At 33.6% G+C, this 12,508-nt stretch overlaps 1 protein-coding gene across 4 annotated transcripts in view; it reads right to left on the bottom strand.

Annotated features, from left to right (window-relative positions):
* LOC148596733 (uncharacterized) overlaps positions 1–11,191 on the bottom strand; it is a 29,978-nt gene extending 18,787 nt beyond the window's left edge. For 2 of the 4 annotated variants that reach the window (XM_088562801.1, XM_088562803.1), the window contains exons 1-7: positions 11,123–11,191; positions 8,111–8,193; positions 5,015–5,159; positions 4,425–4,503; positions 2,748–2,883; positions 1,651–1,773; positions 302–505 (exon numbers count right to left, since the gene is read on the bottom strand). In XM_088562801.1, coding sequence (XP_088418927.1) covers positions 302–505; positions 1,651–1,773; positions 2,748–2,883; positions 4,425–4,503; positions 5,015–5,159; positions 8,111–8,150 — 727 coding nt within the window. In that variant the 5' untranslated portion in view covers positions 8,151–8,193; positions 11,123–11,191. Of the gene's footprint in view, positions 1–301; positions 506–1,650; positions 1,774–2,747; positions 2,884–4,424; positions 4,504–5,014; positions 5,160–8,110; positions 8,194–11,030 lie in introns of all 4 variants that reach the window. The other 2 variants (XM_088562802.1, XM_088562804.1) reach the window with 2 other exon arrangements.
* Positions 11,192–12,508: the final 1,317 nt, after the last annotated feature.

The following is a 12,508-nucleotide window of genomic DNA, read 5'->3' as shown; positions in this document are numbered from 1 at the left end:
TACAGGCAGTATGTGTATAGTATCATCTATTAATATGATGCAAGAAGTACAAAAATGGAAACAACTGAGAAAATACATGCCAAAAAAAAAACCAAAAAACAAAAAACAAAACAAGACTTTCAGAAAATTCCAAATAGTAAATAGTAAAACACAACCTTCTATTTTGTGCAAAATGCCAAAAATAGGCCTATGACAAAAATATTGAGAAACTGAAAAGGTAACCACCTCTAATAAATGAAGACAAGGCCTTAAATGTAAATCTGAACCCCGGTTAATAATCAGAGAAATAAAAATTACTAACTTGAAGCCTCTTCAAACTTGGGCATGAGCCACGTTGTCAGAACAGGTTCTGGTAATTCTCTAAGAAACTGCTTCAACAGGCTGGCAACAATGTTAGGTTCATGTTCCTCTAAAAATACTGGGAGCCCCTTGTTGTAACATTCCTTCAGCAGCTGGATTTTAGACTTTACTCCAGAGATTCTGTATATACCCTCACAAGACAAACCTGAAACATAAAATTAGTGTGGTTCAGTCATCCGTAACCTTCCAAGGCAAAGCAAAATCATGGTCATATAAGGCAGGTGGTCATTATAAACAGGTTAATTTTGCATAGAATGTACTACACAGGGTTATCAAAATCATGGTCATATAAGACAGGTGGTCATTATAAACAGGTTAATTTTGCATAGAATGTACTACACAGGGTTATTATGGTCATATAAGACAGGTTGTCTTTATAAACAGGTTAATTTGCATTGAATGCACTACACAGGATTATTTAAAACATAGTCATTTGAGTCAGTTATTGGTGAATACAGTTGTTTGTATAATGATATAGAAGTTGGTTGGCTGAGTTTAGCTACTAATCATTTATAATATGGAAGCACTACAAGAAATTATAGGGCAATACGACCTAGCATTCAAATCCTGAACATTCTACCTTAGTTAAGCAATAACTCTTGATGTTAAGGAGGTAAACCTAGGGTAAGGGACATATCTCTTAAAAAGCATTGGAACGTTTGTATTCAGCATTTTACATTAATCTTATGTAAGCATCTAATTAACTTGGATTCATTTTATTCTGCTTCAAACGAAAGCTTGAGAGGCTTTGGTGAAATAGAATATGATACAAGCATATCACTGATTTCATGAGTTATGTCCCTTACCCTAGGTCTACATCCTTAAGTGTGTAGTACAATGTACTTGAACTTGACCAAGTTAAACAGGATGTCCAGGCAGTGGGTTGCACATGATAAACTTTGTTTTCAAAAATTTTTCCTCCAATTCATATCATAAATGCATTCTTTCTCAAAGTTGAATGTTGGTTTTTAGTTAACTTAAAGAGTTAAAGAGAAAAATAATTACATAGAAAGGATTGAAATTCATTGAAAAGGGGAGATAACTCTTTATTTTTATGCAAAATCTGGTTGCTTTTTTGGAGAACTTAAAATTTGTTTTCCAAGCCATCCATTATCGCATTAAAACATCTTTTTACTATTTGACATACGTAAGAAATAAACATTACACTGGAACAAAAAATTTGGCGATATAAAACTTACCATGTGCCAACCATATCACAGGATCTGCCTGATTTTTAAATGGACAGCCTCTTATATAGCTCTTATTATAAATATTTAATAAACAATTTACCATGTTCTTCAATATAGTCGATACATTCCCTGAACATAACTGGCAGTTCTATTCCATCGTAACATTTATTCCGCTCCACGGCTATTGTCAGCGGAACTCCAAATATAGCTTTATCTAATTCCTCTGTAATTACAATGAACAATTTTTTTACTATTATGACATGCAAGCGATCTTGAACAATCAGTTCTTAGAAATGAATTCCACATATTTTTTTGTAACTAATACCTAAAAAATGTTTTTTTCTTAAATTGTTCTCTATTCAGAATTCAGTGTGCATTTTTATACAATAAGAAAATTGGCATACCTGGGTACATTATGCTTTTGAGGTATGAAAACTAACAATGTGAATAGTTTCCAATTAAAACTATCAAATTATTTTTTTTCTATTCTCAGGACCTGAATGAATTTGAAACTTTATAATAGGGTAAATTTATTATTATATAGACAGCAGCGTTTTATAGAACGTTCCCAGTATAATAAATTTCAATAAATCACACTGTGAAATAAATTTGGTAATTTCACTCTCGCGCTTTCTCCCGCCAAAACATCACAACTTTGATATTCATATTGAAAATATTGATAAATTATGAAGAAAATCTATATAATAAATAGGATAATCAATTGGTTATGGTGAATAACCAAAATATGATCACTCTTGCCGGGAACGCATTAAGATTAAAATTTAACTGGTGCATGGGACAAGTTCTGCTCACTCGTGAAATCTAGGCGTTCTTCGGCACTCGTGATAATATTTTGATAATTCACTCTTTCCAATTAATTATTCTACCATTAAGGTAAAGTATCTACAAAGAATAATAATGCTTCACAAAGAAGACGTCACAAGGAAGACTTTCATGGAGGTTCCTGGAGGAATGTTCCCTTGAGAAACTATTACCAATATACCAACATCATGTATGTGACCCTAGGGGAACTATTCACCGTATTTCTCTTGGGAGAAGTATTGACTATATACAAGTATTTAATACCCTAAGGGAACAAAGAAAAGAAGCTAACAGCCACCAGCCAATTTTTATAGAACAGGATCTTAGTCAATTTACAACATGAAAACACTGCATACAAAGTAGTAAACTATTTACTGGTAGTGTCTGTAGTCTGTTCAACTTCTTGTTTTCCTTTCTTCTTGTCTTTTTTATGTTTTTTGTGCTCTTTTCCTTCCTTCTTCTTTTCTTTCTCACGTTCTTTTTCTTCTCTTTTTACTTCTTTCTTTTCCTCCTAAAGTAAATTTTAACACATTCCATATTTTATATAGAGAGGTCTATATGATATTTCAAAGTTTTTATACCTTTGCCACTCTCAGTACTAAATAAGGGGGTACCACTCTCAGTACTAATTAATATCTTTACAAAGTAATATAGTACACTGTTAAAAACAGGAAGCAGGAATCAACATGCCCCACCCTTGACTTTTATACTCCACCCTTAAATTTAGAAAATTTATAACCAAATATAATAAATAAGTAATTACAATGGATATAATGACATTTTTTTTTCTTTTACAGAAAATATAAGCTAAGACCATATAAATCAGATTTATGGACCTATAAAATGTATGAAAAGCTTAAAGACTATGAATATTGAGCATAGGTTAATTAGCCCCACCCTTCAACTTTGATCTGCAGTGAACAACAAATGACAAAGCAGTCTAGATTTTGCATCAGGAAAACCCTCCAAAAAAATCTGATGGGAAAAAGTCCCACTCACACCATGTGATAAAGAATATATGAAAATTTCATCAAGTTCCATTCAGTGGTTTAAGAATAAATGCTGATACTAGGGGAAAGAGAAACACAGTTATGAACAGCATGACCTCTATATACCTCATGCTTTTTAAATAACAAGAGGCTCCCAGAGGCCTGAATCGCTCATCTGGTTGAATTTTGCCTTTCAAGGGCAATAAATTAAACAAGAAGTTGTCCAACAATTTGGACTCCAGAAAACTTTAATAGGACTTACCATAAGGATCATTTCAGTAAATGAAAGTCTAAATCTATCATAGCTTTCAATACACTGGCTGAAAACTGTCATTTTCCCCTGTCAAGGGCAATAACTCTTATAAGAACATGTCTGACAAATTTTATGCCTAAAGACTTTTGTAGTCCTAAAAATAAGGATTATTTGAAAAGAATTTGGTTAAACCTAACGGTTTTTGAGATATATGCGAAAAACGACTGTTTAACCACTATGTTCTATTTTTAGTAAGAGTGACCATATTTTTCGACAGATGAAAAAACCCCACTTCAATTCCATGCAGGATACTCCAAGGAACACTTATACCAAGTTTTGTTTCAATTGGTTAAGTAGTGTCAGAGGAGATTTTTTAAAGAAATAACATTAAAAATAGCAAAAAAAGGTCAAAAAAGGGCAATAACTCCAACGTAGCTGAACAGATTAAAATAAAAATTTGACCGCAAATAGACCTAATCATGCTGAACATTTTTACTCAGTCAGAATTGCGCTTAACGTAACCGTTTTGGAGAAATATGCAAAAAACTATTGTCTGACCCCTATGTTCTAATTTTAGTAACGGCAGTCAAGTTTTTGACGGCTCAAAAATCCCAAGATCAGTTCTATGAAAAATACCCCAAGCAACATTCATACCAAGTTTGGTTCCAATTGGTCAAGTAGTTTCAGAGGAGAAGAGTTTTGAAAAAAATTGTTTACAACGACAACGGTCGACAGATGCCAAGTGATGCCAATAGCTCACATGGCCTCCAGCCTGGTGAGCTAATCATTAGTAGAACAAATTAATCATACCTTCTCTTTTTCTTTATCCTTGTCCTTTTTCTTTGTGGAGAATTTAAATCCTTTGGCTTTCTTAGACTTTGATGGGCTCCTGAAAAAGAAAAAAAAAGAAACATAAGTGAGTAGCATCAGATCAATTTTACAGAAAGCATGCGAAACCAGTCTGACAATATGATTTCCCTCAAGAATGCTTTCTCTATACGAAAATACCATTATTTGATATCTGCATCACTGGATATGCTCAGCAATTTTTCAATAAAATGTTAAAAAATGATGTTTTTGACAGAGTTATATGCCCTTGAAATGTTCATATTCGGTGCATTTCAATGAAATTATAAATCTATTTTCCAATGTGATTTGGAAAATCTTGGCTTTTATTCTTGATTCTGTTGGTGCAAATAGGCAAATAAAACTTTCAAAATGGTGGGTTTTTTCATGGCATGTTTCACCCACTGCCTGATTCTTACAGAGAATGACACATCACTATTTAATCAGTGTGTCATTAGACTGTCAATGAGGAGTATTGGCTTTGATCCGTGGTAGAGTAAGGTAAATTTTTGTAAAGTGAATCATTCTATCTTGTTATAAATGGAAATCCTTACTTGACATCCTCTGAGGTGACTAGGGACTCATCGGAGTCATCTTCATCAAACATTACATATCCTTTGTCTTTCTGTCCTTTCTTCCCATCTGTTTTCTTCCCAAGTAAGATCTTCCTCTTGTTCTGTTTGTCATAATCATCATCCCCTAAAAGGAAAAAAAGTACTACTCAAAAAAAAGATACAATAGCCTATCAGAACCAATAACAGTAACACGACTTTGATTTTTCAATTCAGCACTGTCAATAATGTACATTGTACAAGAGTCTAGTTTTCATTTCACCTTATCAAGTGTATGGAGTTTATACCTCTTGACTGCATATTAGTCAGAAGGCAGGATCCCAGACTACTTAAAATCTGAGAACGCTGAATGTCATTTTTACAACCTACTCACGGTTGACACCTTTATTACAATAACTGTTTCAATTAAAGGACAATCGTTGCAAAACATTTGCTAAGGTCTTTCCCTTAATTTTCTCCTAAGCCACAATGTCATCGACCTTCTCTCTCTGTTGTCCAGAATAAATTATGCTTATGATGAATGCATAGGTGGACTCTATCAGCTGAGAGTGTCCAAAGAAAGTGTGACTGGTTGTCTAAAAACATATCATGCCTAATTTCCAATCATTATATATGGTAAAATAGATGATTCAAAAGTCCAGGACCAATCTCTATGTCTCCGTTATTGTATCAACTGAAATACCCATTCGTCAATATTGTCTGCAGTTGTTAAACCACTACATGATTTACTGAGCATAATTCGTCTATCTTATAGGCTCCGCTATACATAATTTACCCCCCCCCCCCCCAAAAAAAAAAAAACCCACACAGGGCATGGGTCATACCCCTAACAAATTTACGAAGTATGTAGAATGTTATCGTGGTGTACTTATTTTCACTTATAGCACATATTGGCGTACATAAAATTTCATTTTTAAATCATTCCTTATTACTGCAAACACTTGCAAAATCTCTTCATTTAACAGAATCTGTCAAAAAGGTATATGGTCACATTTTTATGCATCATGTTTTCATGTGTTTCATACTTATTCACAAACCAAGCTTTGAGATACTAATAACTTTGGAATATGTGGAACATTGTAATCTTAATTCAATCTGGACAGCTTAATGAAAAGTACTTGCATGTTTGTTAGAAATTCAGGTTCGAATCCTGATCTAGATATGAAAATTTAAACATTCAGAAATCTACCCGATATATTTCCTAATGATGTTGTAGTAAGACAGAATAAGTAAAAAAGGTATCTTGAATCAAAACAAAAGCTAGTAGCTAAAATTTAACTGTGTTCTGTGAATATAAAGTAAAGGAGCTAAAAAATTGTAAATTTGGACTTAATATGGAGTAACTGAGATTTAAGTGATGAAAAAATCACTTGGTCAGTATAAGTACCATGTGGGTTTGATACCTCATGAACTGTATAACCAGAACGTCTTATCGAACCATTTACGTAGTCCTACATGCAGACACGGTTATTGAAGCAAATCCCCGCATTCAATTTATTCAATCACAATATACCGACACTGCATCAACCAGTCTCCACTCTTACTCCTGTATACTGCAAGCTTGGCAGAGACAAAATCACAACTAAAGTAATATGTGTTAGTTGGTTAGACAATAATGACATGATTTGTAGGTTCAGTATTATCCCTACAAATCAACACTCAGGTTTTTGAAATTATGTTGTCAAAGCATGAACTACCAGTACCATACTGCTTCCAATTTTCCTTATGCATTACCATACTAAATATCGCATTTATACTTGAAATAAGTGAATACTCTATTTTAAGCAGTTTAAGGAAATAAATATTGTATTAAAACAGGGACTTCATATCACAATTAAGTGTTATTTGTAGGACGGTACCATCTCTCATTATTTAAGGTTGGTCTTTCCCTTTTCTCAGGTAAATATTTCCGACGCAGTGATTGGTCAAATTGTGCTGATATCAAATATTCGTTATTGATTCAATACTTCAATATGTTATTCTACTTGTAAAAAAAAATTGCTTCTATATTTAGGAAACCATTTTCGATAAGTTTTATGACTATTTGTTTTTGTGTCATTAGAAGAAAAAGGAATAGCAGTTTCAAAGCACAAGGTCATCAGAGGTCATCGAGTCAGTGATACATTTTTGGAAACACCATATGTCACCTAGGATGAATGCTGAAAGTCTCATGTTTCTACGCCTTACAGTTTCCAAAATAAAAACAATGATGGAAAACTGATGTCGGTTAAAGTTAGATAACTCATACAAGGAATAGTTTGATCGCTTTTAGCGACGGGACATTTTTGTTGGCAGAGTACAAGACAAACCTTAGGCACTTGTCAGTTTGTCTCTATAAATACAAGTTTTCCTATAGAGGCAAAAACAACAAATTGGTGTGTGGGAAATAACTCAAGGCGCGTTAAATGTCATTTCCCCGCAAGTCTGTAACGCATAGTCCTAGTGATTCAATCTATAGCGAGAAGTGTTGTAACAATGTGTCGCATACTTTTCTTGCCAAATCAGTTTTAAGAATTTACAGGAGAAAAAAAAAATAATAATAATAATCAAAAGAATTACCGTACAGAATTTCCCCCTGTGGGGAAAGACCTTAATTAGTGACAATAAAATAGCGGATTAACCGTAGAGTTAATACATGTCAGGTAATGATAGTGTCGAATGTTTGGTACAAGAAAAAAAAGGGATTAATAGAAAATTAAGTGATACCCAGCCACAAACTGGTGAAAAAAGGGGGATGATAAATGTTCAAAACTACATACATGTAACTAAAAAAAACCATTCAGATTTTAAATTACTCTTGACCTGTATTTTATGTTACTAAACATCTTTACAAAGTTTCAGAAAAATTCATTGATCTGATCTCAAGTTATCTGGAAACTGGTGTGGAAGGACAGATGGACAGACTGACAGACAACTTACAGAGGGTATCACATAATACCATACCACTTCAAAAGATCTGTCTATTTGCTCTGATATTTCTTCAAACATTTTGTAAGACATGTAATACATGTTACATTTGCATTGTAGAAAAAAAAATTGTATTTTTTCTCTCATAAAAAATGTCTATTGCTTAAGTACCTGTGTACCCTTTGTCACCATCAGTATTGTCGTAACTCATGTCCAACCAGCTAGTACAGTCTGTATAATTACATCATTGATATCTGAAATAAAACATAAAGGGTTGATAAGCGACATCTTGTTTGATGTCCTATATATTACAATGATTATTGTGTTGCCTTAATCTAATTTGGTTGATTTCGGATGCTTGTCAATTATTTCTAAGTTGTCTGCTGCACTTACAGCATGATGCTTAGTTAGATTGATTGTTGTTTGTTGGGGTTTAACGTCCGAGCAGCAATATTTCAGCTATATTCAGACAATGAACATGAAATGATGATGAGATGAAAAAAAGGGATGGGACACAAGGATAATAGGGTCAAAAAATTTTGATTGCCATGAGAAAAATGGAGAGATGGGTAAGGTCGGGCAATTAAATGAAAGATTTTGCCCTAAGGTCAATGTTGGTCATTAATGTGTATTCATATTAAGAAGCTGTCTTTGAAAGAATCATGCAAAATCTGAAAAATGTGGTATACCCAAAAAAACGCTACATATTTTTATTTTTGTAATTAAGTTGTTTTATGGGTCTATATCATGAAATGTGTAATTATTCATTCAAATCTGCCTGCTCTTAGGAGATAATCAACACTGAAAATTTAATAGATTCTATTGTATTTGAGTGTCATTTACAGAGTTATCTCTCTTACTTTTGAATTATACAGTGCATTCTATACAATTTTTATCTCCTACGAGCACAGGTTATATGAAAAATCAAATGTAAATTTCTGTTTACTAAAGCATTTTAAACAAAATATCAAATTAAAAATATGTAGGCTTTCCAACCACGTCTTACATTTTGCATGATTCTTAGCTGAAGTGCTACTTAACAGGTCAAATCCCTGTCAGACTGAAATCTGGCTCCCTGTGCTTCTCAAGTCAAAAGTTATATTTGCATGTATTACCATTATGAGGGCTTTTTTTCTCTATTACTGTTTTAATGAAGTTAACTCTGTAGTTAGATTTATTAGAGATACAAAAAGCACATAATTTAAACAGTGTGATGATAATATAACACAAGTGGCACCCTCTTAAATGATTACCGGTAAACGATTTATTACCAACAATTGGGATTCACTCAGTCATCGTGTAAATATTGATGCGGGACATTTGATCTTTTAATGGTTATGGAAACACTGTCCAGGCATCCACTGAAAATGAAATGGACTCTTTGTATGGATTTTTGTTTTATCCAAGCCAATGGAGGAACCATGTGGATTTTCCAATTTGGAGCACTCATCAATCATCAAAATGTTGAAACGTAATGTTTCAGTTTCAGTATCTCCTCCCAAGGAAGCAAAGTACCATTCCAAATTCAATGCAGGATGGAAGTCAGATTTTAAGTGGTTGCAAACCAGTAATGACTATTTGAAATGAAAACATTCTGATGCATATTTATGTACATGTAATAGTAACTATTGTAGTGACATATTTAAAATGAAAACTATTTAATTAATAACAGCTATAGTAACCAAGGGCGGATCCAGGATTAGAGTTTATGGGGGGCGTTAATTGAATTAAATGCCGTGCAAAGCAAGATAAAACATAATTTTTTGGGGGTAAAACTTGTGGTGAAAATTTTTTTTCTTACTGATTTTAGGGGGGGCCAACGTCTGGTACGCCAGTCCTTGGATCTGCCTGGTAACGATGACACATTTAAAATTAAAGTTAACTTTATAAAGATATATTTGTTTATGCTGTTTATGTAATGTCAGTAATAGATAAAATCATTAAATTCTTCCAAGTGTTAACCAATCAAAAGGGTCATACCAACTACATGTATTCAAGTACTAACATGTAGAGTAATCAGCATTTTTTCTCAAGGAAGCACACTTTATGCAAGGTTTTTCATAATTTACACACATATTTGACTAGTTGCGCGCAAAAAATGCTGATGAAACTCCTCCAGTTTTCAAACCAAATCTCCTGCTGAAAAATGACAAATGAAGGAATGACTTTATCACATTTATGTACTCCAGCAATGCTAGAGGTTGTCTGGCAAGCTATTTTCTGACTTGGTGCCATCCTAACCTCTAGCATCTGACATGCTGAAGGCCACCGCAAATGTTAATTAGCTAAACGTGTTTTAAAATACTTAATGTTTTTTATTTACATAAAAGAAGTTTAACCTACTGGAAATCGAATGATAAAAATCCTAAATAATGTTGAATAACTAGTAAACATTTGTAATGAAGACAGTTGTCAAAATGACCAGCAATTTTAAATTAGGTCACTAATTTTACAGAATACAATATATTTTTGACAAAACGAACTTAAAAATTAGTAAAGGCAATTCGTTGGTTAATTAGATATGTTCGTTTTGCAAATTTTAAATCTGTAATTTTATCAACCGGGAATTACACACTCAAAAAGCTAAAAACCAAATATGAAGTTCATTTTAACTGCTTTTACAAAGGATTTCCACGATTGCTGGATTTTTCCATCTGGTAGGTCATTGTTTTTCTTCAGTTTAGTCACCTTCTCCCGTGTAATGGTAAAGAAACTGTATAAAACGTTCAAAATGGAAAATAGTTTACAATAATTCTGCTGATTTCAAGGAATGGCAGAACGAGCGTTGTGCAATATGGCGCTCAGAAGTAAGAGGTTGGGGTATGGAGGAACGGAATTCCAACCTCTTACATGGTAGGAGTAACATTCATGGTTCCATTTCTTGTCAAAATGCGTCAATATTATAGAATAAGGTTTGTTTACATTAATATTAAACCTTTGGTCATGGGTGCATGAACCCCCAAAAGCAAAAACGTGTATGCATGCTGTTTTTGGCGAAAACCGATTCTACATGTATTGTACGTAGCAGCAGGGGTGTTCGCGAAGTCTCAGTAATTGTTTATCTGTTCAATCATCCTTCAAATATGCTCACTTGGTCTTGCAATCTAACATGACTTTCAAGGCTAAAAGAAAACTCATCTCACTGCATTATATCTAACTGGTGTTCATCTCAAATAAAACTACCTCTTAGTTAAAAGTCTTTTTCCGAAAATTCTCATGGAAAAAAAAACAAGCGGAAGTGAAATAAATACAGAAACGTTCAAGTGAAAGACGGTGACGAATACGAATAAAAATTCGGAACAAATATGTTCTTTTACAATGTATGTAAAAAACACTATTTTATTGATTTTTTTATAAAACAAATAATATCACTATCGATATCTCGTTCTTATTCCGAAAATTTTGATAAAGATCTTCGAATTATCTCGTTATGTTGAAATGTAAGATCCGTGATACATCTTTTAACCAATGCATGGTCTATGGTAGGTTGGCCATAATAGACCTTTTGTGCTAACGTTGGGGTAGTCGATGAGCATGCGTAGAGCATGCTCAATATACACTTCCGCGATGAAAATTGTTTTGTTCTACCCAAGCTCTACCTCGCGGAAGTGTATATTGAGCATGCTCACCAACTTACCACAAAAGGGTCTATTGAGTAAAAAAAAGTAAAATAACATTCATTTAATGCTATACTTAATCCAAACAAATACTGCTAATTAATAGACTTAATTTCTTTCCATGCATCTGTACAGCTCTTCGACCGAATGAAATTTGTTAACAAATAGCAAATAAACATGGGTATATCTGAATAAATTATAACAGACGCACACGAAAACATGCGGAAAACATGAACACAAACAAAACTTAGCATTTACAAATCTGTTTAAACAAACACGACAAGTAGCACAGATAAACAAAAGGCTTAGCACACATTACATGCAACCTCACCACCCACCCACCCCCCCCCCAAAAAAAAAAAAAAAAAAAAAAAAAAAAAAAAAAAAAAACACACACACACACACACACACATTTATAAGCACAAGCAGCACATACTTATAGGCATAAAAATCACCCAAATATAATTACAAAAAGCAGCGCATTTGAACAAATCGATTGCATCAAGCATAAAGCGGCAAAACATGTCTAGCTACAAGGCTGCATACGTAATATAAACGAACTACATGTGCGATTTTCAGAATAGTACCTTGTAGATATGATTTTTTTAAACTGTTAAAAAGTTGATGAATTCCTTGCCTCATTTGGCGGGTAATTCCAAAGTGTTGATGCCTGGTAACTAAATGTGTGCGTTTAAGTGTATATAGTTGGAAGTCGATTGTGAATTCAAGTAGCTTAACATCATCAACACAACTTCCAGTTAAAGATCGTGTTCTTGTTGTGGGTTTGTGCCGATAGCGATTGCTTGAAATTTTCTGGGCTTGCATTCAAATAGTATACTATGAGTTTTAGAAGTATCATTTTTCAGGTGGAGCCAGATATAGCACCCCAATGCGCATGACGTCACATCCGGTGGCCGTGGACCGTAAGTGACCGGTACAGGGAGGGGACCGG

Source organism: Perna viridis, chromosome 15 (genome assembly GCF_037379345.1).
Source record: "Perna viridis isolate PV_CMFRI_1.1 ecotype Kerala chromosome 15, ASM3737934v1, whole genome shotgun sequence".
NCBI lineage: Eukaryota > Metazoa > Mollusca > Bivalvia > Mytilida > Mytilidae > Perna > Perna viridis.
The sequence above is the reverse complement of the archived record's forward strand: the minus strand, read 5'-3'. Positions and strand labels throughout refer to the sequence as shown.